This window comes from Heterocephalus glaber, unplaced genomic scaffold (genome assembly GCF_053883595.1).
Source record: "Heterocephalus glaber isolate CG9 unplaced genomic scaffold, H.glaber_assembly_v1.0 deba00001498, whole genome shotgun sequence".
NCBI classification, from domain to species: domain Eukaryota; kingdom Metazoa; phylum Chordata; class Mammalia; order Rodentia; family Bathyergidae; genus Heterocephalus; species Heterocephalus glaber.
The window spans coordinates 6099738-6115839 of NW_028258321.1; the positions used below are offsets into that span (position 1 = coordinate 6099738).

A 16102-nucleotide genomic window follows, 5' to 3' on the forward strand; every position below is an offset into this window, starting at 1 on the left:
AAATGAGGCAAAGAAGAAAAAACTTCACTTTAAATTCACAACAAACCAACTATCAAGTAAATAATAGGTCACAGGTCTTTTTGTAGAATACATTCATATTCCACCTTTCTCTTCTACACAGATGTTAACCATTGTTTAACTGCTTTACTCCCTCAGTACCTCTTTTTGTCCTTCAAATTCTTAGCAATACTTTTCCTAAGGAAGGTAGCATTCTCTCTGAGATCCTGCAGATTCAAAGAGATATTTCTGAGTGCTGTCTCTGGGATTTAAAAGACAAACATATGATGGGATGTTCTGCTATTTACAGAGCTGAATGCTGTCCAACATCACAAGAGTTCAGGTACTTCTGTCCTCACATGAGATCCTTGGGCTAGGGACAACAGGTTGCTACTAAAAAGTATTTGTTATTTTTTAAGTGGAACAATCAGACTCTGGCCAAAAAGGCTGTACTCATACTTTTAACACCATAGTTAAAGAGCTCCTAAAATCTACGTTTTGTACCATAGACTTAACAATCATAACCGTGCCAGAACCCCAAGGCTGAAAGGTCTCAAATTCAAAGCTGAATTTTATTAGAAAAAATAATCAGCCATGGATACCTTATCCTATGGGAAACTATAGTCAGCTCAGTTCTGAGATACACAGTCTGACTTATCAAGGCCAATATAAAAGAACTAACCAAGGGCCGGGGATTTAGCTCAGTGGTTCCAGCGCCTGCCTTGCAAGCGAAAGGTCCTGAGTTCGATCCCCGGTACCAAAACCAAACAAACAAAAAAGAACTAACCAAGCCATGGTGGTATACATCTGTAATCCAAGCTACATGGGAAGTTGAGGCAGGAAGATCACAAGTTCAAGGCTAGCCTGGGCAATTTAGCAGGGGACTGTCAAAAAAACACAAAAAAACAACTGGGGATGCAGCTCAATGGCAAAGGGTTTGCCTAGGGTGCCTGAGGCCCTGAGTTCAATACCCAGTACTGAAAAAAAGGGGGGCGGGGCCTGGGGATTTAGCTCAGTGGCGCTCCACCTGCCTTGAAAGCGCACGGTCCTGAGTTCGAGCCTCAGTACCAGAAAAAAAAGATATAAATTGACTAATCAGTCCTAAGATATCCAAGGGTAAAATAGCTAATGAAACTGACATACAAGTAGTATTTCTGTGGTCACTTTCAGGCAGTCAGGGGTAGGATGGAGGGTAGGGGTGGCAGGCAGTATGTACATAACACGACTGCTACTCTTCTGACCATCCTAGAACCTCTTTCTGCAAACCAGGGTATAAACAATTTCCTGAGGTCACATGTGGAAACTGGGCAGACTTCAAACCAGTGCCCAGTTGTCTACTCAAATTCCAGAGCTTCTCAAATCACCAGCCCACCAGACCATAAACTTGATGAGAACAGGCACTGTGTCAGTCCCTTGAGAACTATGTCCCCAGGACCAAGCTCCGTTTTTGGCACAGTCAGTGCTCAAGAAGAATTTGTTGGGGCTGGAAGCGTGGCTCAGTGATAGCCTTCTTGCCTAGTAGGCATGAGGCCTGGATTCGATACCCAGCACTACAAAAAATAAAATTTTTTAAAGGATTGTGTGTGTGTGTGTTGTGTGTACTTCTGCTAAGAGAAAAGTTCCTAAAGGAGAAAATACTGTTTTGTAGTCTTTCCAATACAAATGATTCCCTCCTTGACCCACCAAAGAGATATCGTGTTTAACACAACATGTCTAAACCCCTAGTTTAACATCACAAAGAGGAATAATGTATGAAGTACAAAGTGACTCGTCAGTCATAATTACATCCACATTCTTATTTCCTTGGAGAAGAATATTTATTCTAATATTCTCCAGGATTATAATGACACAAATGGGCTCAAATTAATCTCTGCCTGGAAAAAGCTGAGTTACCCAGAAACCATCAAAACAGAACACTTTCACTGAAATCAAAAATGGTAAGAGATGAAATTCAGATAGAACAGCCTACTAGTTCCCAAAGTCAAAGGGGCCATGGCAGCTCACAAAGTCCTTCATAGAACCCCAAGAAGATGGTGAGAGGGGTAGCCTAGCTCAACACTCTGCCACGGCAGGGAGACAAATTCAAACTGGTGCTGAAACAGGAGTAAATCACAAGCTCTCTCTACCAGGCTTTCAAATTTTTTTTGACCATGACTCAAAAGGGAGTTAATGCTGCAATTCAGAGCACATACATGTTCTATCTGAAATGTTTCTATTCCTTGTCCCCCCTTAATGTTGGCTGCTTTTACCAGAAAACAATAAAGTGCTCAAAGGGATCATATCAAAAAGAAGAAAAGCGCCAGGGATTTAGCTCAGTGGTGCTGCTGCCTGCCTCACAAGCACAAGGTCCCAAGTTCGATCCCCGGTACCAAAAAAAAAAAAAAAAAAAAAACAGAGAAAGAGAAGAAAAAAGAAGAAAAAAAAGAGGCCAGGCATAGTGGAGCATTCCTGCAATCCCAGCACTCGGGATGCTGAGGCAGGAGGATCACCACCAGTGCAAGGCCTGAGCTACATAGTGAGTTCAAGGCCACCTTGAACTACACAGTGAGACCTTGTCTCAAAAAGAAAAAGAAAAAAAGGAAGCTAGGTGCGAAGATGCATACCTCTAAGATCAGGTACTTGGGAGGATAAGGCAGGAAGGAGGATCTCAAGTTCGAGGCCAACCTAGGCAATTTAGTTAGGTCGTGTCTCAAAATAAGAAATAAAAGGGGGCTGGGGATTTAGCTCAGTGGTTCCCGGTGCCTGCCTTGCAACCACAAGGTCCCGAGTTCAATCCCCAGTACCAAAAAAAAAAAGAAATAAAAAGGGCTGAGGATGTAGCTCAGTGGTAGAATGCCCCCTGGGTTCTATCCCTAGAACTGCAAAAAAACCTAAACAAATAAAAGCCAAAAACAATAAGGAATCAGTTTGAAGGGGCGAACAATTTGAACACCAAAAATAATAATAACTATAATTATAAATCCTTGAATAATTAAATATTCATAAGTACAAAAAAGAGAAGTAACCTACATTTGTCACCACTAATAGTCATTATTAATACCAACTTTCTACTCTGAAAATTCACACCTCAAGGGAAAAAAATAAGCATTTATCCTGTTGTTTTAGGAGAAACTATGGTTTATCTTCCACTGAAGAGGGAAATTAGTTCTTTAGAAAAACTGCTAGCTGGGCCGGGGACTTAGCTCAGTGGTTTCACCACCTGCTGCGCAGGCACAAGGACCTGAGTTCGATCCCCGGTACCAAAAATAAAACAACTGCTGGCTAGTATATGGAGAATAAATGACAAAATTAGAAAATCATCATTCTGTGACAGCCAATGAAATAAATGGTTCAGACAGATTCTTCAATGACTGACCCATTGGTAAAATATATTAAAGAAAAGGATATTTTTTTTTGGTACCGGGAATCGAACTCGGGACCTTGCGCGGCAGGCAGCAGAACCACTGAGCTAAATCCCCGGCCCTCAGAATGTGCCTCTTAAACTTGTTATATGTCCAAAGAAGAGACTGAATTTTCATTAAAAAAAAAAAAACACTCAAGCCAGGTGTGGTGGCACATGGCTGTAATCCCAGCACTGGGGAGGCTGAGGCAGGAGAATCACTGAGAGTTCAAGGCCAGCCTGGGGTACATAGTGAGTTCAGGGCCAGCCTGAACTACAAAGGGAGGCCCTGCCTCAAACCGCGCTCCCCAACAAAAACTTCATAGAATGAGGCTTTCTTATTCCACAACCTCTTGTCAAGAATTTCCCAATTTTATATTTTTTCAATTACTGTCTTTACTTGAAAACACAAAATTGGTTTTAAAAAATTTCCACTAGTGTTAGGAAAATCTCATTTGTCTTTTAGAGGATTTTTCCCAATCAACACCCCTCCTACATAATACTAAAGTCCTTTTGATCCTTTTCCTCCACAAGTAATGTCCCCAACCACCTTTAGCTTCCAGTTCTCAAGCCACTTTCCAGGACACCTGGACGCAAGCTGCACGGCTGACGGCAGATGGCAGAAAAGTTACTCCCACACTACATCTGGCCCTGCCTTTCCACCAAATCAAATGCCAATTTACTGCCCTCTGATGTACAGTCTATCAGGCTACTTCCTGAATACCCCCACTTCACACTGGGCCAGAAACTCAAGGCAATAATGTGAGTTCCACAAATGGACAAGTAATTGCTCAATAAGCGTGGAATAAGGAAAGGTCAGCTGCGATCTGTGCACATGTGCCAGCCCTTCATAACCCAACCTACAGTGGTAACAGTGGTAACAGAAGGCTGGTGTTACAGAAGAGACATGCAATGAGAAGCCAGCCAACAGGCAGCCAGGAGTGCTTGTCCATCTAAGTCCTACAGGATCTGCAAAGAACAAAGGAAAGAAGCAAAGGGCTCAAAACTACTGAGAAGCATCTTTGTTTGTATGTGTGTATTTAGTCATTTATTTTGCAGTGCGAAGGATTGAACCCAGGGCCTCATGCATGCTATGCAAGCTCTACCACCGAGGGTGAGAGCACCTTATCTTCTGATTTCCTAAAGCAAAACTGAGAGCATAAGGTGGTCACTGCTCTCTATCTACTACTTCTTTCATTTTGTTTTAGTTTTTGAGACAGGATCTTGCTAAGTTGCCCCAAGGAGGCTCCAACCTGCAATCCTCATGCCTCAGCCTCTGAGTGCTGGCATTTCAAGTATATGCCACCATACCCAGCTCTACATCCTTTCTTTTTTTTTTTTTGGTACCAGGGATCGAACTCAGGTCCTTGCGCTTGCACAGCAGGCGGCGGAACCACTGAGCTAAATCCCCGGCCCTCTACATCCTTTCTTAATGAGGTGACCTGATTTGAAATGGTCCAATCTTTTCCCTGCTCTTTACCTGACTCTGTCTTCTAATGGATGCCAGAAGAGAAAGAAAACACACACACCCACATCCAGTACCACTTCAGAGACTGGGTAACCAATTAGGGATCTCTGAGCGCGGGATGGTGTGAGAGGGGCAAGGCTGAGACAAACTCTTATCTGTCCAACCAAAACTGCACACTGAATTCCAAGCATCGGGCTCCTCCTGAGACCCTTTTCACATCTGCTGAGTCCAAGTGGGTGGAAAAGAACTGAAAAGGACTCTGCCTGCCTCCTTCTTAAAAACAAAACAGCAGCTGGCTTTCCCCTTTTTCACTCGGCTGACTGCTGCCATGGCAAGCTGGGGACTCACCCGGAGGTGGCTGTCCTACTGACACCCACCAAGACCACACTGCTGCACCACCCCAACCTCAGCTAAAAAGAAATCAGTTCTTTTGCCTCTGTTTTTGAGAGCTGAACTATGAGGAACGCCATTTCCTCTTTTCTCAGCCCTCCCTTTCTGATAGATGTAGTAGAAAATGTGCCCTCCTACCAGCCAACAGACTAGTTCTAAAGGCTGAGTGTGTCTCGCTACTAGGGAGAGGAAAGGGGAGAGAGACTCGAGAGACGCCTGACTAAGTAGAGATGTTTTCTTTCCAGTCTTCATTTTCTTTTCTTTTCTTTTTTTTTTTTTTTTGGTACCAGGGACTGAACTCAGGACCTTCTGCTTATGAGGCAGGGGCAGCATCACTGAGGTAAATCCCCTGAAGTCTTCATTTTCTAAACCTTAGTACAAAAAAAATTGGGGGGGAAATTTTTCTAGGTTTAGAAGTGTCAGATGAAGAGGATTTAGAAATCATATTCATTCTCTCTCTCTCTCTCTCTCTCTCTCTCTCTCTCTCTCTCTCTGGCTGGCTTCAAACTGCTACTCTCAATACATCCTCCTCCCTCAGCCTCCCAAGTAGCTAGGACTACAGGTGCATGCCACTGTGCCTGGCTATCAAGTCACATTCTAAATGCTCAAGAATCTCCCAAGCTAATACAGTCTTACATTTTATTATAAACCAAGAAAGAAAAAATAAAAGCATTGGAAGTAGGTACTTACATAAATTTGCCCAATTTGCCTCTCTCAACATTCAACCCTTTATATAAATTGTCCAGATTTTAGCATACTTGGTTCTTTTAGTCTCCTCCTAGGCCTTGAACAATGCACAAGTTCAGTTCCAAGTGGGAGAGGCCAATGGCTCATTCATTATTGATGACATACTCTTTGAACACTGACTAATAATGACATACTCCCTTACTGCTTTCCGAACCACAGACCCCTGTAGAAAAAAACAAAACCACACACTCAATACAGATGATGACTCTAGCAAACTATTTTTGAGATAATGTACTCTTACTCAATCTTTTTCCTGACAGTGACTCCTAAAATCTCTGTTCCCTATATCTTCACCTTGCAAACAAAATGAGGTATGAGGCATTCTTGAATAGCTTCATTTCTAGCTAAGTGGTTATTTCTAAGAGGCCTAGGCCAGACAGGTGTTAAGTCACAGTTCCTCCCAAGCTGTATCCAGAGTGTTTAATTAAATGTTCTTTGCAAACCTCTGGAGGTTACATGGACTCAAACTTCCTAGCTCAGATTCTGAATTCACAAAGCTTGAGGCAGACTGTACCCTACAGGTGTGTTTGTCCAGGATAAATTATATTTAAATAAATTCCTAACACACTCACTTTCTCCTGGCACCTGCTCCTCCCTCTTATACTCAAGCATATCATTTCTTGTTGTCCTAGTAAGCTCAGTAAAGAAATACAGTGGTACCTTGGTTCATGAACTTAATTCTTTCCACGATCCTGTTCGCAAACCGAATTGATCAGGAACCAAATCACATTTCCCCATAAGATCAACATAGAACCTAACCAATGAATTTGATTTGGTTCACGACCAATTCAATTTGCAACGAGGATCGTGGAAAGAAATTAAGTTGATGAACCAATTCTGTATCCTATTCCTCAGAATTATTCTATGCAACACACCGTCTTCTTGGGAACTGTTGCTGTTTTGTTCATTTTCTTGGCTTGTTTGTTGCACAAAAGAAAGAGTAAGAATAAGAAAAGATGGCAGCAAATTGTTTTAATTCACTGTCATCCATTCTGTATCTGAGAGGAATCATACAGCACAGAATCAGAGCCTCAAAGGTTAGCTTTGGAATGATGAGACAGAGTCACTCATCTTGTAAAACTAATAGCTTTATAGGCAGGAAATCTGACTGGTCTTTTTTTTTTAACTGTTGTCTGTTTCCTTGCTTACCAATACAGACTCAGTGCCTAAGTGCCAAAGGAACATGCCTGGCACATAGCAGATATTCGATAATATTGGTTAGAGGCAATCCAATAACCTAGGTCCAAATGGAATCGAAATCTTATGGAATATCAGAAAGAAAATTTCCAAAAACCTACAATACTCCCACAGTTGTTACTGGGCCTCAAGATTTTGTTCTTACTCTAAGCACGTCCAATCCTAATAATCAAAACTTGACATTGGGCCAGGGTTTGGCTCAGTGGCACCGCCGCCTGCCTCCCAAGCACAAGGTCCCAAATTCCATCGCTGGTACAAAAAAAACCAAAAAAACAAAAAACTTGACATCAAAGCCAACTAAAAGGCCTGGGACTAACTCTCCAAAGGTACGGTTCACACCTCCACCACAGACACATACCACAGAAACACCTCTACAAAATCTTACTCAAGCCTGGCCTTGGAGGCTGTAATGTCATTAAAAAGTAATCCCATAGGAAAAGATTTTGGTTATGATATTTTTAGGCATTTCTTTCTTCCTACTATAAATCAAAATTTTTCTAGAAAAGAATCTCTTTATAACGATCTAAGTTTAAAGACCAAGATTAAAGGTAGCTAAATCTGGAAGCAAATGACCACAGTCAAACACCACAGTCAAACACCACAAAATTAATTAAAGCTCATTCCATAAAGCTATACTGGATGATGGGTACAAGGACTTACCTAGTTGGGGAACAAACTGACCAAGGACCACAGACCATGAGAGTTAGAAGCATTCTGCTAAACGGTCTATTCTTTTCAGATCTAAAACCACAAGTACTATCAAGTATCCTGATATTTCACTTTCCTTTCCACGCCCCTATTCCATGCCACAGACCTTACCACAGGGGCTAGCTGTGAGACTGAAGATCATCTCAATATGCAAGAGCCCCCCATGATTGTTAGAAAGATGAAAGGAAATATGTCTTTGGACTCTAAACCCATGGCAGGGCTTGGGCAGATGTAAGGGAGAGGCAGTGGCTCTTCTACCCCTAAGCTCAGGACACCCCAGCCTTACAGGCAGCATAGAGTTAACTACCCACCCGCTCTGAGAAGCACAAAGGTACATCACTGCAACATGCCTAACATTTACATTGCCTCTCTCTGCTCATTAAACAGGTTTTGGTTAAATAATGAACAAACTGTATTACAGACTCCGATGAGAATTCCAAAATTATAAATCAACTGGGAAAGCCCAAAGGGGCAGACAGACAGGGAGGGGGGAGAAGGATAATATTGACTAATATAAAGGGCGCAGCTTGACATGGATATTCCTGCCACACCTGATCAAACACACTCCGTGGGGGGAGGGGAAAGAGAGCAAGAGAGGGGAGATGGGACAAGACAGCCTGAAATTTGCATCCGGAAAAGATTAAAACTGATTCTTCAGGGATAGAGAAAATACATAATATATATTACTATAAATGCAAAACTGTACTAAAAGCTAACTCAAATGTCAAAGATTACAGCTTGAATAAATTTAAATATAAAAGCCATGTGCTTTCTTGAGTTAATGAGAGAGACATAAAAGGACAAACCGGGCCAGGAAGCTGAACAGAGCCTTATGCTGTCTTTGCTGGGCAATGGGTCCAAAGCACAGCAGTGAATATACGCAGAGGCTTTCCTCCAGAGTCCTGAGTCCTGAGAAAGGACTGTGAATCTGTTACTTTTGCAGCTACATTTGCTTTTAAAAAAAAATTGACCTATAAAGCTAGCTGCAACACTGCATATCTATAGTTTCAGCTACTTGAAAGGCTGAGACAGGAAGATCACTTGAGCCCAGAAATTCAAGGCTGGACTGGGCAACATAGCAATGCTATGTTTCTTAAAAAACAACAACAACAACAAACATATATCTATACATATATATATTTACATACCATAAAATTAACCCTTGTCAAGTATACAATTCAGTGGTTTCTTTTATATTTACAAAGTTGTACAACCATCATCACACTATCTGATTCTAGAACATTTTTATCACTCCTAAAAAGACACCCTGTACTCCTGGCAACCACACTTTTGCCTTATTCCTTCAGAACAACTTCCTAAAAGGATGGCTAAGAGGACTTAATGCCCAAATGAAGATAAGAAATCAAGTCTCTCATTGATGATAAGCTCAGGATTCAAAGTAACAATATGCAAACTTTGTTCAACACTCTTTCTTCTTCCAAATGCAACCTATTCTTGAGATTTAGTATATGTAAAATAGGGCCAGGGATTTAACTCAGTGGTGCCACCACCTGCCTCGCAAGCACAAGGTCCTGAGTTTGATCCCTGGTACTAAAAAAAAAAAAAAAGTATATGTAAAATATTCTATTACTGTACTCTAAATGCTACAGAGGGTGAAGTCTCTATGCAGTTTGGGCAAATGTGGTCCAAAGACACATATCTGTGAAAATAATTGGCATGGCCTTATTGGAAACAATAGACTTATTTCCTTCACAAAGATCAGATAATACTTGTGGGGGAATAGGTAATGCTTATGCACCTATAATATCCTTGGGCTGCTTATAAGAAAAGGAAAATAAGTCATTTGGTCTACTGACAATGACCAATGTTCTTAACCAACCAAGCCAGCAAATAGCCTAGAAAAATGCAAACAGAAGGACTTCACAGAGGGGACAAAGCTCAAGTCAGTTTATGAGTTAAAGTGGGTAGAAGTCCTAGAATTCCTGCCATCCTGACTCCAATCTATGCAGTACACCACAACCAGTCATATAATATGGACACAATCCCTTCAGTTTCTCTCTCCAAGTTCAAAACCCTTTCCCAGCCTCCCACCATTAACAGGCTTCCAGGAAAGCAGTCCTCCTGACACTGCCAATCAGAAAAATCTGTTTGTTTCTGTAAAAGAAACAAGAAATTGGTCATGGACTGCAAAGTCCAGGACCACAGGGGCAGCTGACCCATAAACCTATTCCTGGGAGCCAGGACTGTGTGGGAGGTCAGATCCGATCCGAAGACCATGAAATGCTCTAGTTTGGGTCCACTTTGTCTTTTACTCAGGTAGGTAACATATTACCTCTAAAACCCAAGACCAGGGGGCAAGCTTTGCAGCCACCATTTCAACATCTGCCGCAGCTGTTGACCTTGGAAAATACTACTACCTTCTTCCCTCCAAGGGAAAGCTAAGGAACACCCAGCTACATTCCTAGAACCACTGACAAAACTGGCTCCTCAACACATTCTGGTTTATTAGTTCCAAGCAGTAGATAATCTGACTGGATTCCTAACCCAAGGAGGTAAGAAAATTAGTCAACTAACTCAGCTATGATACTCTTAAATGGTCTAGAGACCTCAAGACTTGGGCCACAGGTATGATCTCTGAGCTGAAATCTGGAACGTGGCAGGATCGAGGGAATAGGCATATGATCTAGATTGGAGCAGGCAGAAAGTGTGTCTCTCAGGACAGCAGACCCCCTCAGCACCTCAAGGTCTGCAGAATGCCCAAAAGGCCTTCAAGGGTGCTCGAGAGTGATCTCCCCCATTTTAGGGTATTCCCAGCCACATGTAATAGCAGTCCTTCACTGTGTATGACATGTTTGCCAAGCGTCTCCAATTATATTAACTTGTTTAATCCTCTTAATATCTCTTACAAAAACTTGATATCTCTCTGAACTCTAGTCCTAAAAGAATTATAAATCCTCACTCACTGTATTTTCTAATTGGGCTATTTAAGCTTTATCTGTATAACTGTTTTAAAAACCCAGTCAAATTTCTAAAGCACCCAAGTTATTATAACATAGACCATAAAATAAGAACATGCCACCTAGTAGCAGCATCAGCCCTGCTAACTAACAGTTGCTTTCTCTATACTTGATTCCTCTTGGCTACTATTTCCAAAGGTTTTTCAATGAGTCAAATTTGTTCCTTTACAGAAAACATATAGGGAACCTTTAGATAACTTTGCCCCATGTTCAGTGAAGTAAAAAGGAATTTTTTTGCCAGATCTTCTCCTGTATTTCTCAGGAAAGGAGGAAATTTTTATTACTTATTCAATGTGCAGAAGTCTAAACTCCATTCAGTATAGGTCTGAGATCTATCACTAGACAACAGCATTCCAGGGTTACACTACTAGAACCCTACAGTCAATACAGAGGGGGCAGGGATTTAGCTCAGTGGCACTCCGCCTCCCTTGCAATACAAGGTCCTGAGTTTGATCCCAGGCACCAAAAAAAACCCCCCAAAAAACAAACAAAAAAACACAGGAAGGCTCTGATACTTTTCCTTTATTTTCCCACAACATTTTTTTGTTGGTTTTTTTTTTCTTTTCTTTCCAATTCTTTTTGGGGTTTTGTTTGTTTTGGTACTGGGGATCAAACTCAGGTCCTTGCACTTGTGAGGCAGGCGGCACAACCACTGAGCTAAATCCCCAGCCCTCTTTTTGGTTTTTTTGAGACAGGGTCTTGCTATATAGTTCAAGCCAGTCTTTTTTTCTGGTACCGGGGATCGAACTCGGATCCTTGCACTTGCAAGGCAGGCGGCAGAACCACTGAGCTAAATCCCCAGCCCAGTTCAGGCCAGTCTTAAACTCACTATTGTAGCCCAGGCTGGCCTCAATCTTGCAGCAATCCTCCTGCCTCAGCCTCCCAAGTGCTGGGATTACAGGAGTGTGCTGCCATGCCCGGCTCCACAACATTTTTTGTTAGTCTAATTTTGTGATACATAGTAAATACATTCATTGTGGAGGGACTTGGTACATGATCCTTTTTCCTTCCCCTTTCCCTCCCGTCCTTCCCATCCTTTCAAAGAAACAACCCTTTGATTCACTGATCATTTATAATGTTTTTTAATCTCAATTTCATTAATTCCCACTCTGATTTTAATAATTTCTTTCCTCTTCTTGGTTTCAGATGTAGAATGTTCTTATCTTTCTAGGACCTTGAGATGTATTATTGTTATTCGAGATTTTTCTTTTGTTTTTTTTTGAGATACAGTTTTCCTATGTATTCCAGGCTGACCTTGACCTCACTATAAAGCCCAGGCTGGCCTCAAACTCAGGCAATCCTCCTGCCTCAGCCTCCTGAGTGCTGTGCTGGGATTATAGACAGGCCTCATTTATGTCTATTCTTTTCATTGTACATTTACAGCTATAACCTTCTCTCTTAGCTCTGCTTGCACTGTGTCCCATAGGCTTTGGTATGTTATGCTTCCACTGTCATTTGAGTCTAAGAATTTTTTTCTTCCCTGAGTTCTTTTGTGATCCACTGATTATTCAATATCTCCATGTGATTTTGTAGTTGCTGTGTCTTTTTTTGCTGTTGATTTCTAGCTTCATTCCACTATGATCAGATAGTTTGCAGGAGATTATTTTAATTCTTTTTTTTTTAAATTTTAATTCTTTTGTACTCATTTAAGCATGCTTTTTTTTTTTTACGGTACCAGGGATCGAACTTGGGTCCTTGTGGTTGCACAGCAGGCGGCAAAACCACTGAGCTAAATCCCGGGCCCTAAGCACGCTTTACAGCCTAAGATATTGTCTATTTTAGAAAAAGTTCTATGTGCTACTGACAGCATGAACATTCTGTTGTTGGATAAAACAGTGTGTATATCCATTAAGTCCATCTGTTCTGTGGTGTGGTTTAATTGATGCTTCTTTGCTGACTTTTTGTTTTGATGACCTAATTGTGAGAGTAGGGTATTGAAATCCCCTACTATGATTGTATTGGTGTCTGTTTCTTTTTTCTCTTCTTTGGTTTTTGAGATAGGCTCTTGCTATGTAGCCCAGGCTGGCCTCAAACTCATGGCAATCCTCCTGTCTCAGCCTCCCAAGAACAGTACAGAGATTACATGCAGCACCATGCTCAGCTCTTGTCTTTTTAATTCCAGTAGCTTTTGTTTTATGCAACTGGGTATGACAATATTCAGTGCATCAATATTTACAACTGTTATCTCATCCTGTGGAATTGTTCCCTTCACCAGTATATACTGGCATCTTTGTCTCTTCTGATCAGTTTTGGCTTCAATTCCACTGTGTCTGAAAATAAGATAGTTACCTGTCTTGGGGCTCTGGTCGAATGGTACCACTTTCCATGCTGTCACCTTCAGTATGTGCACTTCCTGCTGTATGAGTGTCTCCTGAAGCAACACAGTATATGGCTGCATTTTGTCTTGTGTCTTCTGACTGGGAGTTGAGACCACTGACATTGAAAATCTTTTTTTTCTTGGTACCGGGTATCAAACTCGGGACCTTCTGCTTGCAAGACAGATGGCGGAACCACTGAGCTAAATCCCCAGCCCCATGAGAATTATTATTGAATGCTACCACTGCGTTATTTTTCCAGTCCAGATGCCTTTACTTGTTTCCTTTAGTCTAACTACTCTCCCAGTTAGAATGCACTTTCTTTTGGGCTCTTTGGTGCTGGTGGCCTTCCTGTCTCTGTATAAGATTCCCTTAAGTATTTTCTGCAATCCTAGTTTAGTGGTCTGTGTTATTTTAGGATTCCTTTGTTGTGGAAAGTCTTCTCCATCAATTTTGAAGGCCAATTTGCAGAATATAAAAGTCTAGGTTGACCATTATTTTCTTTCAGTGCTTGAAAAACTTCACTCCAGTTTCTCCCAGTCTTTATGATTTGCGCTAAGAAATCTGCAGTTATTCTGAGGGGATTTTTCCCTCTCAATGTATATCTAACCCCCTTGAAAAACACATTGATGTTGAGACTTTCGTCCTTTACACACACGCACACACATCCTCACTTTCATCCCTAAAAAAGGAACAATGGGGGCCAGGGATTTAGCTCAGTGGTTACACCGCCTGCCTTGCAAGCACAAGGACTCAAGTTCAATCCCCGGTACAAAAAAAAAGGAACAATATCTACCATGCTCCCCTCACAGGTCTCCATAAAAGTTCAACAATGGTAATAAGTGTGAAAGTGACTCTGAAAATTCTTTTTTTTTTTTTTGGTACTGGGGATCGAACTCACAACCTTCCGCTTGCGAGACAGGCGGCAGAACCACTGAGCTAAATCCCTGGACCAAAAATTCTAAACATGTAAATAATATATGGCAGTTATACACATGGACCAAATTTGACTTGCAGATTTTTTTAAAAAACAATATATGTAAACTGGACGTGGAGGCTTAAGCAGGATCTCCACTAGTTCAGGGCCAACATGGGCTACACAGTGAGTTTAAGGCCAGCCTGAACTATATAGTGAGACACTACCTCAAGAAAAATAAAAAATAAAAAAATTAAACAAAAATAAGCCAAGCATGGTGGCACACACCTATAATCCCAGCACTTGGGAGACTGAAGCAGGAGGACTGCCGTGAGTTTGAGGCCAGCCTGGGCTACATAGTGAGTTCAAGGCCAGCCTGAACTACATACCAAGACCCTGTCTCAAATAAATAAATAAACAAACAAACAATGTATGTATTACTTATTTATTCATGTATAATCTACGGTTGCTTTTGAGTAAAAAAGGAGAGCTGAGTAGATTGGATTATGGCCTGCAAAACCTAAAATATTTACTACATGGTGCTTTATAGGAAATGTTTGTCTAAGCCAAGAGTGGTGGCTACTCAGGAGGCTAAGGCAGGAGGACTATAAGTCTGAGGCCAGTCTGGGCAATTTGGCAAGACCTTGTCTCAAAATAAAAAGTAAAAAAGGGCATTGGATATACCTTAGTGCTCTTGGACTCCATCCCCAGTGGTAAAGAGAAAGAAAAGAGGAAGAAGGGGAGAGAGGGAAAAAGAAAACAAGTCTATCCCTGTACCCTATAATAAATCAAATACATGTATTGTGACTGGGATAAGTAACCTTACCTAGATTTAAAGACTCACCTGTTATATTGTTTAAAACCTCCTTTAGATGACTGAAACTATGCAGGAGAGGGTCCCGTTCTTCATCCTACAGAAAACATAGGTTAAAAAATAAAAACATTATTGGGGCAAAAGAGGAAAAAGAAAACAAAGGGTTGGGCGGGGGATTTAGCTCAGTGGTTTTGGCGCCTGCCTCAAAAGCGCAAGGTCCTGAGTTTGAATTCAATCCCCGGTACCAAAAAAAAGAAAAAGAAAACAAAGGGTAGCATGAACGGATAAAGAAAATGTGGTATTCATGCATATGTGCCATTGCTATTGATCTGATATCTTACGCTGTAATTTATTTTTAAAAGGAAATTTTTTTAAAAAAAGAAAATGTGGTATTTACTCACAACGAAGTACTACTCTGCCATAAAAAGGATAAACTTGAATCATTTGTGGTAAAATGGATGCAGTCTGAAACCATAACGGTATGTGAAATAAATCAGACACAAGCTCAAATATTGCATCATTTCTCTTATATGAGAACACAAAATATAAAAAAGGAGCAAGATAAAAGGTAATAAGGGCCAGGGATTTAGCTCAGTGGCACCACAGCTGCCTCCCAAGCACAATGTCCTGAGTTTGATCCCCGGTACTGGAAAAAAAAAAAAGACAAGGCCGGGGATTTAGCTCAGTGGTTCTGGCGCCTGTCTCAAAAGCACAAGGTCCCGAGTTTGATCCCTGGTACCAAAAAAAAAAGAGATAAAAGAGAAAGAGATCTTTTGCAAAAGGGAAGGGAATGAGGGGTGAGGGAGGTGGGAAAGAAGATTAAAAAAAATTAATTACATGTACCAACTCCCTTTGAGGAATGTAATCGTTATATAATGCAAATATACTAATTAAAAAAAAAACAAAACTGGAGGGTTGGGATATAGCTCAGTGGTTCTGCTGCCTGCCTCACAAATCCAAAGTATGCCGGTGCCTGCCTCACAACTGCAAGGTCCCAAGTTCGATCCCCTGTACCAAAACAAAAAACTGGAAAAAAAAGAAGAAAATAAAGGATAGATCAAGGGGTTTTCCTGGATCCAATCAGAAAAGCCTGTGTTTCTTCTCAGGGAAAGAAACTTAGCCACAATTCATACTTTGTTTCTCTCTTTTTTTTTTTTTGGTACCAGGGATCGAACTTGGGACCTTGCACTTGT

At 41.2% G+C, this 16102-nt stretch overlaps 1 protein-coding gene across 21 annotated transcripts in view; it reads right to left on the minus strand.

The window, feature by feature from the left end:
• The window catches only part of Gbf1 (golgi brefeldin A resistant guanine nucleotide exchange factor 1), a 130204-nt gene that overhangs the window by 102657 nt on the left and 11445 nt on the right, over window positions 1-16102 (minus strand). For all 21 annotated transcript variants that reach the window (XR_002389764.2, XR_002389763.2, XM_087185745.1 and 18 more), the window contains one exon: window positions 14940-15006. Coding sequence is in view for 17 of the 21 variants with exons in the window: in XM_087185745.1 (XP_087041871.1) it covers window positions 14940-15006 (67 nt within the window). In the remaining 4 variants the exon portion in view is untranslated. The remainder of the gene's footprint in view (window positions 1-14939; window positions 15007-16102) is intronic.